Source organism: Vombatus ursinus, unplaced genomic scaffold (genome assembly GCF_900497805.2).
Source record: "Vombatus ursinus unplaced genomic scaffold, bare-nosed wombat genome assembly UNPS02006231.1, whole genome shotgun sequence".
NCBI lineage: Eukaryota > Metazoa > Chordata > Mammalia > Diprotodontia > Vombatidae > Vombatus > Vombatus ursinus.
The window spans coordinates 24,422-39,396 of NW_020946009.1; the positions used below are offsets into that span (position 1 = coordinate 24,422).

The window sequence follows — 14,975 nt, forward strand, 5'->3', positions numbered from 1 at the left end:
GCTATTTTGTCATCTTGGCTCCCCTTTATAGGCTTTAAAATATATCCTGATCCAGACCCTTTGATAACCTCCCCAAGTAAGATCAGATATGGCAGAGAACTTGCGGCTATAATAAACATTGCTACAGCAGTGTTTGCTTTTGTTGGACCTCTCTCCACCACTCTACCCACCTGACCTGCCACTTTCCTTGCCCTTTCTCATCTGTCAATATTCTGGCTTCTAGTACTGATAATGGGTCCTCCTGCCTGAATACAACTCAAGTGGCAGATAGGCAGCTTTCTTGGGACTACTTCTAACTGTTTGTGCCTCTGGAGTTCTGTGTCTACCTTTACTGGCTGTGTGAGAGATTCTCCTACAACAAAGGTGATTTGGGGGCCAGCATGGCCCCTCAGACAGTGTGAGGAAGGTGACATCTTGGAGACTTGACCTGTCCTTCCTGCTAGTGCTATGGGCTGAGGGAAGAAAAGGAGAGGTGAGAAGCTGTTATTTTTTTTTTAATGCAGGTAGATTGGGAGAGCATTTTATAGACACTAACATAGTCCTCTCAAAAACTTCCTTGAAATGCCTGAGAAATTGTACTGCCATTTTAATTACTTTTCTGTGCCACTTAGAGTTAGACAACTGCATTGAGCTCCTGGAAGCCCTGGGTGGGACTACAGGGCTTCCAACGATGCCACTAAGAACCAAAATTGGGTCCTTACTCTTCCCCACACCCTTATTCTTACCACCAACTCTGCCCCACCAAGATTGTAACTCTCATTATATCATCAACCCTTAACTATTTATTGGAAGAAGAGGGAGGGATGTGTGTGTGTGTGTGTGTGTGTGTGCCCTGTGGAGCATCTCATACTACTTCTAAATCAATAACATAGGGAAAGTCAGCCGGCATATAGACTCCCTAAGGAATTGGATATGATTCATCAAGGAAATCACCCTAAAAATAAAATATATTAAGACAGGGAAAAGAATTGTGTATTTTTTCTCTTGGCTCCATGCAGGCACAGAAGGTCTTCAGTAGCCTCCCTGCCACATCCTTACTGAGAATGAAGTGTGAGAAATGCTTCTATCTCCTGGGTGATCCTGTCAGAGGGAGTCAGCCTAAAGCCCCATTTTGTGCCAGAGGGGAGTTGGACTGTCAGCTTGCTGCCAATTCCCTCAATGTTTCCCTCCTCCCCGGCATCAGCACCTGTCTTTATGACCAGCTGTCTCTCTCCTTCCCCACAAGGCCTGGTCCTGCCTGACCCAGATCAGAACCCTGTAAAACCCATCAGATTTGACAAGTTTTGACATTCCTCCTTGTACCAAGTCCTAGTTTCACTAGTCCTAGTGAAACTGATTTGTTTCCATACTCCCTGACTGTCCTCCTTTATTGTGAGCATTTCCCCTCAACTGATCTAGCTTTCTTTCCTTTCTCTCTGCTGACTCTTGTCTTGTGCTCAGTGCTTCCTGTCCTGGACTTTGGGATTCCAAACCTTACTCCATCAGTATGAAGACAACCCTTTACACTACTCATCCAGTGCATTTACTAGATTTTTAATGCGTTGTAACCTGCATGTGCCTACTATATGACTGTCCCTTGTCCTTTGGCTGAGATTTTACCCATTATTTTCTAAGTTTATTTGTATGTTTTTATTGGTGATTATTAAGCCAATTAAAAATCTCTTTTATAAGGAACAGATTTTATTTTATTTTTTGGAAAAATAGTGTTTTATTTTTCTAATTACATATAAAAACAATTTCTAGCATTCATTTAAAAAAATTTCAGTTCCAAATTTTCTCCTTCCTCCTCTCCCCTTCCTCTTCCCCAAATGGTAAGCAATTTGATACAGGTTATATATGTACAATCATGTATAGCATATTTCCATATTAGTGATGTTGTGAAAGAAGAAATAGACCTAAAGGGAAAAAAAAACAAGAAAAAAATAAAGACAGTGAAAACAGTATGTTTCAATCTGCATTCAGACTCCATAGATCTTTCTCTGGACGTGGATAGCATTTTCCATCATGAGTCTTTTGGAATTGTCTTGGATCATCGTATTTTTGAGAAGAATAAGGTCATTCATTGTTGATCATCATACGATGCTGCTGTTACTATGTACAATGTTCTCCTGGTTCTGCTCACTTCACTTGCCTCAGGTCATGTAAGTCTTTCTAGGTTTTTCAGAAATCATCCTGCTTGTCATCTCTTACAGCACAATAATACTCCATCACCATCATATACCACAGCTTGTTTAGCCATTCCCCAATTGATGGGCATCCCTTTGATTTCCAATTCTTAGCCATCACAAAAAGAACTGCTATAAATATTTTTGAATAATTAAGTCCTTTTCCCTTTTTGGATCTCTTTGGGATATAGACCTGTCTGTCGTATTGTTAGATCAATGGGTATGCACAGTTTTATATCCCTATGGACATAGTTCCAAATTGCTATCCAGAATGGTTGGATCAATTCACAACTCCACCAACAGTGCATTAGTGTCCCAGTTTTCCACATTCCTTCCAACATCCAGCATTTTCCTTTTTTTGTCATATTAGCCTTTCTGATAGGTGTGAGGTAGAACCTCAGACTTGTTCTAATTTGAATTTCTCTGATTAATAGTGATTTAGAACATTTTTTGTATGATTATAAATAGCTTTGATTTCTTTGAAAACTGCCTATTCATGTCCTTTGACCATTTATAAATTCAGGAATGACTTGTATTTTTGTAAATTTGACTCATTTCCCTACATATTTGAGAAATTAGGCCTTTATCAGAGGCACTTTTTGCAAAATTTCCCTCCCCTTCCCCCCACCCATTTTCTGTTTTCCTTCTTATTTTGGTTGCATTGATTTTGTGTACATACTTTTTAGTTTTATGTAACCAAAATATTCTATTTTATATTTTATGATGCTCTCTGTATCTTCTTTGATCCTAAATTCTTCCCTTATCCATAAATGTGACAGATAATCTATTTCATGCTCTCTCAATTTGCTTATGGTATCACCCTTTATGTGTAAATCATGTAGCCATTTTGACCTTATCTTGGTATATGGTATGAAATGTTGGTCTATACCTAGTTTATGCCATATTGTTTTCATTTTCCCAGCAGTTTTTGTCAAATAGTGAGCTTTTGTTCCAAAAGCTTGGATCTTATCATATATTAGATTACTATGGTCATTTAGTGTAATTTGTATCTAGTCTCTTCTATTGATCCACCACTTTATTTCTTAGGCAGTACCAGATTGTTTTTCTAATTACTGCTTTGTATTACACTTTGGAATCCAGTATGGCCAGACCATTCTTTCTCATTTTTTTTTTCATTGATTCCCTTGATATCCTTAAACTTTCATTCTTCCAGATGAATTTTGATGTTAATGTGTCTAGCTGTGTAAAATAATTTTTTGATAGTTTGATTGGTATGGCACTGAATAAATTGATTAATTTAGGTGGAATTGTCATTTTGATTATATTGGCTCAGCCTACCCATGAGCAATTAATATTTTTCTAATTGTTTGGATCTGACTTTATTGTGTAAAAAGTGTTTTATTGTTGTGTTCATTTAGTACCTGGGTTTGTCTTGGCAGGTAGACTCCCAAGTCTTTCATATTGCCTATAATTTTTATAAATGGAATTTCTCTTTCTATCTCTTGCTGCTAGACTTTATTGGTAATATATAGTATTACTGATGATTTATGTGTGTTTATTTTATATACTGCAACTTTAGTAAATTTATTAATAATTTCAAGTAGTTTCTAAATTAATTCTCTAAGATACCATCATATAATCTGCAAAGAGTGATAGTTTTGTTTCCTCATTGCCTATTCTAATTCATTTAATTTCTTTTTCACCTATTATTGGTATAGCTAACATTTCTAATACAATATTAAACAATAGAGGTGATAATGGACAACCTTGCTTTACCCTTGATTGTATTGGGAAGACTTTTAGCTTATTCCCCATTACAGACAATGCTTACTGTTGGTTTTAGACAAATATTACTTATCATTTTAAGGTAAGCTCCATTTATTTCTATGCTCTCTAATGTTTTTAATAGGAATGGGTACTGTATTTTGGTAAAGGCTGTTTTTTGCATCTATTGAGATAATCATATGATTTCTGTTGGTTTTGTTATTGATATGGTCAATTATGCTAGTAGTCTTCCTAATATTGAACCAGCCCTCCATTCCTGGTATCAATCCCAGTGTGATATATTGCTGTAATCTCCATCTAGTATTTTATTTAAAATTTTTACATCAATTTTCATTAGGGAAAGTCTATGCTTTCATTTTTCTGTTTTGGCTCTTGATGGTTTAGGTATCAGCACATATTTGTGTAATAAAAGGAATTTGGTAGGACTCTTTCTTTGCCTATTTTTCCAAGCAGTTTATATAGTATTGGGATCAATTGTCTTTAAATGTTAGATGGAATTTGCTTGTGAATCCATCTGGTTATGGTGATTTTTTTCTTAGGAGGTTTATTGATGGCTTGTTCAATTTCTTTTTCTAAGATAGGGTTATTTAAGTATTTTATTTCTTCTTCTGTTAATCTGGGTAATTCATACTTTTGTAGCTACTCACCCATTTCATTTAGATTGTCAAATTTCTTGGCATATAATTGGGCAAAATAGCTCCTAACAATTGTCTTAATTTCCTCTTTGTTGATGGGGAATTCACCTCTTTCATTTTTGATACTAGTAATTTGACTTTCTTCTTTCCTTTTTTAAATAAAATTAACCAATACTTCATCTATTTTATTGGTTTTTTCATAAAACCAGCTTCTAGTGTTATTTATTAGTTCAATGGTTTTCTTAGGTTCAATTTTATTGATTTCTCCTTTGATTTTTAGGATGTCCAATTTGGTGTTGAATTAGGATTTTTGATTTGTTTTTCTTCTAGCTTTTTCATTTGCATGCTCAGCTCACTGATCTGCCCTTTCACTATTTTATTGATATAAGTGTTTAGAGATATAAAATTTCCCACAAGTAGTGCTTTGGCTGCAATCCACAATAAGGAATAAATTTTAAAAGAAATAGGGAAAACTTCCTTGTGCTAGACAGGGTCATACTTCAGTTCAATTCAGTTCAACAGGCCTGCGTTAACCACTTACTATGTGGAAGGCACTGAGTTTAAGTCCTGGGAACAGAAAGTCAAAGAGAAAAAGCAATCTTTGCCTTAATAGAGCTTACATTCTACTGTGAGTAGGGTGGGAAATATATACAATGCTTATTCAAATAAGTGTAAAGACCTGAGTTCAAATCCAGCCTTAGATACTTAGTAGCTGTGTGACTTCAGACAAGTTACTTAACTTCTATTTTCCCTGGTTTCTTCATCTATAAAATGAGAATTATATAGCATCTTCCTCCCAGGTATTGCTCTATTCCCTCTGATTAGGCAGTAGAGGTACTATTAAATCTACTTTCAGGGGATGATCAGTGGACACTTTCCATTTCTGTTTTACCTCTTGATTCTAGAATATCAGGGCAGTTTTCCTTGATACTTTCTTGAAAGATGATGTCTTTTTTTGATCATGTCTTTCAGGTGTTCCAATAATTTTGAAATTATCTCTCCAGGATCTCTTTTTCAGATTAGTTGTTTTTCCAATGAGATATTTCACAGTGTCTTTTATTTTTTCATTCTTTGGGTTTTGTTTTATTGTTTCTTGATGTCTCATAAAGTCATTAGCTTCCATTTGCTCTCAGGGTTAAATGACTTGCCCAGGGTCACACAGCCAGTAAGTGTCAAGTGTCTGAGGCTGGATTTGAACTCAGGTCCTTCTGACTCCAAGGCCAGAGCTCTATCCACTGTGCCACCTAACTGCCCCTCCATTCTAATTTTTTAAGGAATTATTTTCTTCAGTGAGTTTTGGACCTCTTTTTCCATATGGCCAATTCTGCTTTTGAAGACATTCTCCTCTTTGGCTTTTTGGACCTTTTTTTTTTTTTTTAACCATTTGACCTATTCTGTTTTTTAATGTGTTATTTTCTTCAGTATTTTTTTTGTGTCTCCTTTACCAAGCTATTGACTATTTTGTTCATGGTTTTCTTGCATTACTCTTCATTTATTGAATCATTTCCCTTCCCAATTTTCCCTCTACTTCTCTTACTTGCTTTTCAATATCCTTTTTGAGCTTTTCCATGGCCTGAGACCAATTCGTATTTTTCTAGAAAGCTTTGGATGTAGGAGCTTTGACTTTGTTGTCTTCTTCTGAGTGTATGTTTTGATCTTCCTTGTCATCATAATAACTTTCTATAGCCAGAGCTTTTTTTCCCCATTGTTTGCTAGATCTACTTTACAGTTGAGAAAAATAAAGCACAGGGATGTTAAATGATTTACCTATGTTCAAACAGCTTTAGAAGTATTAGAGCTGGAGTTTGGACCCATATCTCCTTACTCTAGGCTGAGTACTCTTTCCATTAGAACACCCTGCCTCTCTAAAGGAACTCAGAAGAGTTCAACTTAAAACTGATCATATGACTTAGAGTTGACAGCACCTTAGAAATAATCTGTCCACCCATCTCATCTATAAATAAGAAAACTGAGACCCAAATATACTAAATGACTTGCCTAAAGGCACATAGCTAATAAAGTATCAGAAGTAAGATGGAAACTCAGTTCCTCCAACTTAAACCCAGTGTTATTTTTTTCTCTCATCACAAGAAATTGCTTCTCAAGGTTTAGAAAGAAAGGGCTTTAAGCATAAATTGAGTAGACCGCCACCAGGTATGATTTCAGAGGAAAAAGGGAACTAGAAACTTATCTCTGCCTTCTCTATTTCCTTGCTGACAAAAGGAATGCTTTGGTAAGAATGCAGGTGACCTTGGGAGAGGGAACTTAGGGGCTCACATTTACAATGAGAACCATATATTTTTTTCTTTAGGCAATTGGGGTTAAGTGACTTGCCCAGGGTCACACAGTTAGCACATGTCTGAGGCCAGATTTGAACTCAAGTCCTCCTGAGAGATAGAGGGAACAGGTGAGTTGAATAGGAAGGGATGTTCTCTAAAAAATAAAATTAAAAGGTGAGAGAGGAGTGTAGTGGGAGAAGGAGAAAGGGAGAGGTAGAATAGGGTAAATTATCTCACATAAAACTGACAAGAAAAGACTTTTACATTGGAGGGGAAAGGGGGAAGGTGAGAGGGAATGAGTGAATCTTACTCTCATAGGATTTGGCCTAAGGAGGGAATAACATATTGGGTATGGGAATCTATCTTACCCTACAGGAAAATAGGGGGGAAGGGGATAAGAGAGGAGGGGATAATAGAAGGGAGGGCAGATTGGGGGAGGGGGTAATCAGAAGCAAACACTTTTGAGGAGGGACAGGGTCAAAGGAGAGAATAGGAAAAAATGGGGAGTGGGCAGGATAGGATGGAGGGAAATATAACTAGTCTTTCATCTAAATCAAATTGCTTGCCTTCTTAAAGAGGGTAGGTGGGGAGGGAGAAAGGGAGAGAATTTGGAACTCAAAGTTTTAAAAACAAATGTTAAAAACTGTTTTTACATGCAACTGAGAAATAAGATATACAGGGAAAAGGATATAGAAATCTATCCTGCCCTACAGGAAAATAGAAGGGGAAGGGGATAAGAGAATCTGGGGAGTGATAGAAAGGAGGGCAGATGGGGGAAGAGGTATTCAGAATGAATGCATGCTGTCTTGGGGTGGGAGGGGAGAGATGGGCAGAAAATTTGGAACTCAAAATCTTGGGGAAGTGAATGTTTAAAAATTAAAAATAAAAAAAAAATTAATAAAAAACAATAGCAATGGAAAAAAAGAATGAGGCATACACATATAGACACAGCTAATTTCTTGATTTATTTTTCTTGCCTATATTTTTTTGTAACATGGGAGAATGGATATATGGAGGGGATTCTTCGGGAAGCGATGTATTCTTGATTTCAGAGAAACTGGATTACTCTCTGTTCCCCCATCCCATCCTGCTCTGTCCTGCCTTCATGCATTTGTATAGGCCATCTCCCATAGTTACAGGGGAGCTGCTCCCCCATCTGTACCTTTTGACATCTTTGCCTGTCCTCACCTGTGTTAACATCAGCTTCCTAATTGGGATGGCTGTCTTCAGTGTCTCCCTTCTTCAATCTATGCTCCCTATAGTTGCCACATTAATATTCCTAAAGCATAAGTGTGGCCATGTCACTGCACTGCCTTCCATTGCCTTTAGGATGATCCAAACTCTTCCGTTAGACATTTAAAAACTTTTCACAGTCTGGCTCCCATTTTCTTTCTGCACTGATTTCATTTAACTGCCCTTCACATAGTCTATGTTTGTGATCAACAGGATTACTTACTAGTCTCTGTATCTGACAGATCATCTCCCACCACTGTGCCTTTGCAGAGGGGGTCCACCATATTTGGAATGTTCTCTCTCCTCATATTTGCCTTTTAGAATGCCGAGCTTGCTGCTTGTAAAGTACCACCTCCTACAACAGACTTTTGTTGATTCTTCCCTCCTCTGCCCTACCTACCCACCAATTGTTAGTAACTGACTTGCTAACTCTGTGTCTATCCCTTGCTATGACAACCATGGCCTATTCTTTTGCCTGAATTATAATTTCCACCTTCTTGGATCTGCACAGGCCAGGAATCCACCATGCCACCAATGTGCTCTCTCTCTAGCTCTTCCTCTCAGAATCCTTATCCTCTTTCAGGACTCTGCTTAGAGTCACCTCTTCCGGCTGAAGAAAATTTATTGTCTGGGTTATGATATTCTGTTCCATGGATAGCCCATAGGGCTGATCTCTCAGCATGTAGATTTGTGGAGTTGAATGGGCTGGAGGCAGGCACCTATTGAGGAAGGCTTTACTAGGGGGAATTCAGAATCATAGAGGGAACCCAAAATCTCTGTTGACATTTGGACCCTTTGCTTTTGGAGAATAGAGGTCTGAGAATTTTGGGAAGTATCAGAGGATTATACAGAGGTCAGTATAAGCAACCCTAACTCTATTGCAAAGTTCCTTGAGTAATTGGAAAGGGAACCCAATGTTCCAGCTCACTGGACCATCCACTTAACGGCAGGCCCTCCAGGACTTTGTAAGACAGAGAGAGATGGGGAAAATATTTATTTCTTCATATCCCTCATCCTGCCTAATCTTCCTGCCCTCCTCCATCTTTTCCTCATACTTCCCCTCTTTCTCCAATACTTCCTTTTGGTTAACTCCAGGGCTACATGAGGAAATTGAAGAAGAGGACTCCCAGCCCTGGGGACAAGAGGTGACCAATGACAAAAGAATGGGGGAAACCACAGACCTCAGGGAACTGTTGGAACCCAATGGCTGGAGTAATCCCTTGCCCTTGTGTAAGGCTGGGGAGAAGCCAGTGAATAAAGGACAGCCCTTTTCTGCCCACAGCATTGAGGGTCAAGAGGATGAGGCTGCAGAGGGGCTGGACCATGCAGGTAACCCTGTTGGTGCTGGGGCTGCTCGGCCTGATGACTCCACTTGCCTGTGCCCAGGACCAGTGGTACCAGGATTGGGTGAATGAATTCATTCAGCAATACAACGCGAAGTCAGGATCAGAAAACCTGTTTCGTCTCTCAATCCTGAATCTGCAGCCTGGGGAAGTGAGTAGCATTGGGATGGCCAAGGAGGGCTCCACCTGCCAGGATTCCCTAATATGAACCTTTCACTCCAGAAAACCTTCGTCTCCTCACTGGGAGAATTTGTGGTATAGTGAAAAGAGAGGGGCAGCTAGGTGGCAGGGTGGATAGAGCGCTGGCCCTGAAAGTCAGGGAGACCTGAGTTCAAATGTACTGCTAGACACTTACTAACTGTGTGAAGTTTCCTTCATTGTGAAGTGGGGATAATAATAGCACCTACCTCTTGGAGTTGTTATGAGGATCAAATAAGATAGCAATTGTGAAACACATAGGACAGTGCTCGGCATTTAGTAACACTGTACAAATGTTTGCTATTCTTCTTATTATTATTGGAGTCAGAAGACCTGAGTTCTCATTCCAGTTCTAACACATTTTTCTGACTCTGAGCAAAGTATCTTCCATCTCTTTCATTTGCTCACCTGTAAAATGGGGATGATAATCCATGCCTGGTGCATCTCAGAGTATCCTTGTGAGGACTCCCCTGCCTTGAATTCCCTTCCCCTTCCCCCTCACTTTCCAATCCTGCTCCCACCTCAGAGGAGAGCTCAAGCTCCCCATCAGTGACCCCACGCCAGAGGGAGCTCTCTTTCTCTCTTCACGTACCCTACAGCCCTGCACAGCGTCATAGGCTGTCAAGCCGGAAGGGACCTTATATGTCACTGAGTTTCACCCCCTTTGTATACAAAGTAGGAAATCGTGGTCCAGAGAAATGAAAAGTAAATAGCAGTAAGTAACAGAACTGGGCATGAGGGAATGACCAAATGAAAGAGTGAATTAATGAAAAGGCATTTCTGAATCCAGGGCTTTCCCTATTTTAATGATTTCCTATTTATCCTGTACATAGCTTTCTTTGTATATGTTTGTTCACATGATGTCTCCCTCCCATTAGATTGTGAGCTACTTGAAGGCAGGTGCTGTCTTGTGCCTCTTTTTGGATCCCCAGTATTTAGCACAGTGCCTGGCATATAGTAGGTGCTTAAATCTTTATTGATTGATTGAATCTCTTGCAATGTCCCAGGAACAATGTTAAGCACTCAGAATACAAATAAAATTCAGGGCTTCAGACTCCAAATCCAGTATTGTTATCATTACAGGAATTCTCATGTGGCCCTGAGCAGGTTTAAACTTGCATTGTTTTTTTTTTCTTTTTGAGCATTTTTGTCTCCCAACCAGCCTGAGGACAGGGAATGGGGAAGCTGAGCACTGGGGACTCCGGAAGTCATTCAGTAAACACTGAAGGGACAAATGACTGTTCTGGATGCCCCCAGTTCTAACACTGGTAGCAGTGTGACCTTGGATGAGTCATCTACCTTTCCTAGCTCTTAGTTTCCTCATCTAGAAATTGATGGGGTCAGATGACAGAGTGTCTAAGGTCCCTTCCAGCACTAAATAGCTTGCTCATGGCCCCACAGGCCCTCAGGTGAGGCCTAGGTCTAAAAGGCTGTCCTGCCTTCCTCCCCAGAACAATGATCCTGCTGCTCCTCGACTTCTGAGCTTCACCATGAGAGAGACCGTGTGCCCCAATACTGAAAATCCCAATCCAGATGAATGTGACTTCAAGGAAAACGGGGTGAGAGTGTCGTGGGCTAGGGAGGGAGACTGACTGAATGAGTCTCTTTCTGGGGACATTGCCACCTTGGAGCAGGGAGGGTGCTGAGCTCTGCTTCCTGCTGCCCTGAGCAAAGTGATTCACCCAAGATGAGCAGCAGAAAACCCTCCCAGTGGGCTGGCTTGGGGCAAAGCTTGAGCTTGTTGTCAGTCCTGGCATGTCAGGGGCAGAGGTTGCAGACTGGCAGTCTTGAATTCTCTCTGCAACCCTTCACAGCTGGTGAAAGAATGCATTGGAGCCATTGCCCTGGATTCTCCTAAGCCCTCTGCTGATATTTCCTGTGATGGGGTAAGTGCTGAATCCTCAGAGGGGGCTGGGAGAAGAGCCCAAACCTGCAGACTCCACCAGGGGTCTATGGTGCCTTCTGTCTTGGGGGCTGCTGGGATTGATGTGCAGCTGGAGGGGCTTGGGACCAACTTTGACCATGCTGCCCTCTCCAACCTTAGCCTCAGCCCAGCCTCCCTTCACTTCTTTCAGGTTCCAGGAGGGGATATAGATACAGAGGCAGGAGCATTGCTCTACCTCATCTACCTCACCCAACCCCAGCTCTGGAGCTAGAGGTCTCTGGCCTCAGAGTTCTAGGGGAAGAGGAAATTAGAGAAGGCTAATGGGAGAGGAAGGGCTGAGACCTGTGTTTCCAGAGAAGCAATCAGAGGATTTTGAACTGGAGGGAACCCTAGATATTATATACTCTAACTCGCCCTCCCCCACTTTACAGAGAAGGAAACTGAGGCTCAGAGAAGTGAAGTGATCTTATCCAAAATGTCATAGAGCTAGAAATTGTCCAAGTTGAAACAGGTCATCTGACTCAGTCCAGCTATCCTGTTAACCCCAAGAGCTCAGTGATGAGATGGGGCAGGGGAACTAGGGTGGGCAGGGCTTGGGGCATATAGCCAATGTCCCTGTGAGCCACTTTGAAGGGGACCTGTGAGTTCCGGTGTGGTCATGCCAGGGGCATAGTCAATGTGAACAAGTGCTCCTGGAGGGTGGAAGGTTTTAAGGAGTGGGGAAAGGATTTCTCGTTGTCCTCTACATCTCCTGGGCACAGAAACAGGAGGAGGGTGTCCTGGGAAGACTTTTCATCATTTTCAAAATGAACATGAAGAAGCCCCTGAGGCTTTAGTTTTCTGTGCTGGGCAGAGCACTGGGTTTAGAGTTGCAAGGCTGAAGATTTGGTCTTGAGTCCTGGGTCTGTCAGCTGTCAGCTGCACTACCATCTGTCTTGTTTCCTCCTTTCTAAGGGTGACATTGCACCAGACACTGTGGAGGGCCCTCCAAGTTCTGAGTCTCATGAAGCTCTAAGTTATTCCATTCCCTGAGGGGCAGGTTTTTCTTCCGTTCTTAGCCTGACCGGCAGAGGCCCTGGACTAAGAATGTCTGTTTGTCTTCCCTCTGCAGCCTGAAAAGATCAAGAGACGTGGAATTGGGAAAATATTGGGGAGAGTCCTTCGCAATATGTTGAGGCACTTGAATATTGATTATTGTGTGAATTGTTAGACTCCAATGTGAGAATGATCCTCAGTTTCCGTTTAAGGCCCTGCATTCTGCCTTGGTCTCCTCAGATTAATAAACTCCAGTTTTACTCTCTCTGCTTACATGTTTTCTCAGACTTGCTCCTCCATTCAGCTATTTTCTGGCTGAACATTTAAGTAGTTATCATGTACTTTTAGACTGCACATAAAAAGATGAAAACAGCCACCCACAGCCTCTCCCCATAAGTTTATAATCTAGGAGGGTTGGGAGAGGGAGCAGATATGGAAACACATAGTGTAAAATGTGTCTATGTGTTGGGAACAGGCAACATCTAGACAAAATGGTCTAGGAAAACAGAGACAGAGATCACTTTCTGGTCAGGACTGTGGGGGGCCAATAGACCGGTGAAGGCTTCCTGGAAGAAGTGTTGTCTGAGCTGGACCTTGGAGGAAGAGAAGGCTTTCAGCAGGCAGACAGGAGAAGGGGTACATTCCAGGCACAGAGAACTCTCTTTGGGCAGGTCAAGAGAAAGCTATGGAACAGCTAGTAATCCAGTCTGCCAGCAACATATTTAGAGCAATAAGGGGTGTAGTTTGTAAGGTGGTGTAGGTAGTAAAGGGCCAAGAGGGTCTTAAATAACAGACCTTCTCCAGGAGTTTGTCATTTATCCTATAGACAAAAGGGTGTCCCTAAAGATTTTTTTGTCTATTTATTTTAAGCAGGGGAGTGAGAAGATATATCTTTTCATTAGGAAGATAATTTCATTCTGAAGCTGTGTCTAGGATGGAGTAGAGAAGGGAGGGATGAGACACGGGGAGCAGTCAGGAGACTATGGCAATAGGTGAGAGGTGATGAGGGCTAGCTCTAGGCTGGTGGTTATAGGAATGGAAAAGAGGGGTTGGATGGGAAAGGTGAAGTGGACAGGCTAGGGTGTAGAATTGACCAGATCTGGCAAGTGACTAAATGAGTCCCATGGAGAAGGCAGAGTGAAAGTTGACTCCATCACCCTGGGAATGAGCTCCCTGCTTAGACTCAATTTACTTTAGAGAAGTCAGTCCAGTGATTCTTGTGAGGAAGCCATCAGTATTGTATATTGGTAGATGGGAAAGGAAGACTTGTGCCTTTGAATAAGAGAGGATTTTATCAAGAAGTGAAATCAGATCCCATCTGTTATCATGTTCTACCAAAGTAATACCGCAGTAGGTCCTGGAGCCTCTCAGACTCTCATGGGTCCACACACAGTTTAAGGTGGCAAACCCCTCTTGCCCTAGTATTAACTCATAGCTAATGACTTAGAGACTCCCTCTCCCTACTCTAGACTTAAAAATAGACACATAGTCAGCAAAACACCCAAGTTTTCACACATTCCTTCATTTTCACCTCTACAGAGAGTCAACTCAAATGCCAAGGAGTCTGAACATCTACTGCCTCTTCTTCAGCAGCACCAAGGGAATGAATGCCTGTGAATGTATGGCCAGTTGTAGCCTGGCAAAAGAGCCCAGACAGAGCTGCAACTAGGATAGAGTGGTGGGGTTTTGTCTAGGGAATGGACTTTTAGAGGCATTAGTTCCTGTGGCAGTCCTCTAGCTTGGACCCCGTCCCTCATGTAGGCACAGACTATCATCAATGCTCCCAAGGGTCCCTCTGTTCTAGGACCCTTCTGAGCGTATACTCCCAGGGCACCCCTTTCTACAAGCTATCCCCTCCCCTACCCCATTGCCACACCCTCCTAGGGATTGGTGGTCTGGCTACCATCAGCTATTTTTTCATAGCATGGGGCACAACTGTACCTGGGTTAGATTATCTTTTAATCTCAATTCCACCCACTCGCAACTAAATTTGTCTTGGGTTTAAGATTCCTACTTTTGATTTAGATCCTGTCACAGCCTCTAAGGCATAGTGATCTGCCTTTCAGCAAGACAGTGCCCAGATTCTATCACACACATTCAAAATGACTGGAAGACATTCCTTCTTTCTTGAATTTCTTACACTCTGACTTATCCAATGTGATTATCATATTATCAGGGAGTAAAAGCATCTGTGTGCTTTTTGACTTTTGCTTCAAATTCCTTGCTTTTGTCTTTTTTCCAGCACATAGAATAGTACTTTGCACATTGTAGATGCTTGATAAGTATTTGTTGAATTGACTAACTGCTTGTCAAACATATTATGGGAAGTTATCCTGAATTAAATGAAAGATTGAACTACATGGCCCCTAAAATCCCTTCCAGTTCTGATATTCTATTAATCATCTTGCCCTCTAGCCCATATGCAGCCTTCCTGGGCCATTGGAGCCAACACTGTT

General features: G+C 41.2%; 1 protein-coding gene across 2 annotated transcripts; it reads left to right on the forward strand.

Annotated features, from left to right (window-relative positions):
• Positions 1–232: 232 nt before the first annotated feature.
• Positions 233–12,763, forward strand: LOC114032973 (cathelicidin antimicrobial peptide-like). Of its 2 annotated transcripts, XM_027848419.1 has the most exons (6): positions 2,127–2,141; positions 9,154–9,203; positions 9,341–9,552; positions 11,051–11,158; positions 11,414–11,485; positions 12,596–12,763. In XM_027848419.1, the coding sequence occupies exons 3-6, from the start codon at positions 9,358–9,360 to the stop codon at positions 12,692–12,694; spliced, it is 474 nt and encodes a 157-aa protein (XP_027704220.1). In that variant the 5' UTR covers positions 2,127–2,141; positions 9,154–9,203; positions 9,341–9,357; the 3' UTR covers positions 12,695–12,763. The 2 variants fall into 2 exon arrangements, with proteins under 2 accessions (XP_027704219.1, XP_027704220.1); XM_027848418.1 differs by lacking the exons at positions 2,127–2,141; positions 9,154–9,203 and adding an exon at positions 233–472.
• Positions 12,764–14,975: the final 2,212 nt, after the last annotated feature.

Bases quoted from the DNA above. Each gene is read 5' to 3' on its own strand.
- LOC114032973 (XM_027848418.1), top strand. From the start codon at position 9,358: ATGAGGCTGCAGAGGGGCTGGACCATGCAGGTAACCCTGTTGGTGCTG. The intron at 9,553-11,050 runs GTGAGTAGCATT...CTTCCTCCCCAG, and splicing joins TGAATCTGCAGCCTGGGGAA to AACAATGATCCTGCTGCTCC. The intron at 11,486-12,595 runs GTAAGTGCTGAA...TTCCCTCTGCAG, and splicing joins CTGATATTTCCTGTGATGGG to CCTGAAAAGATCAAGAGACG.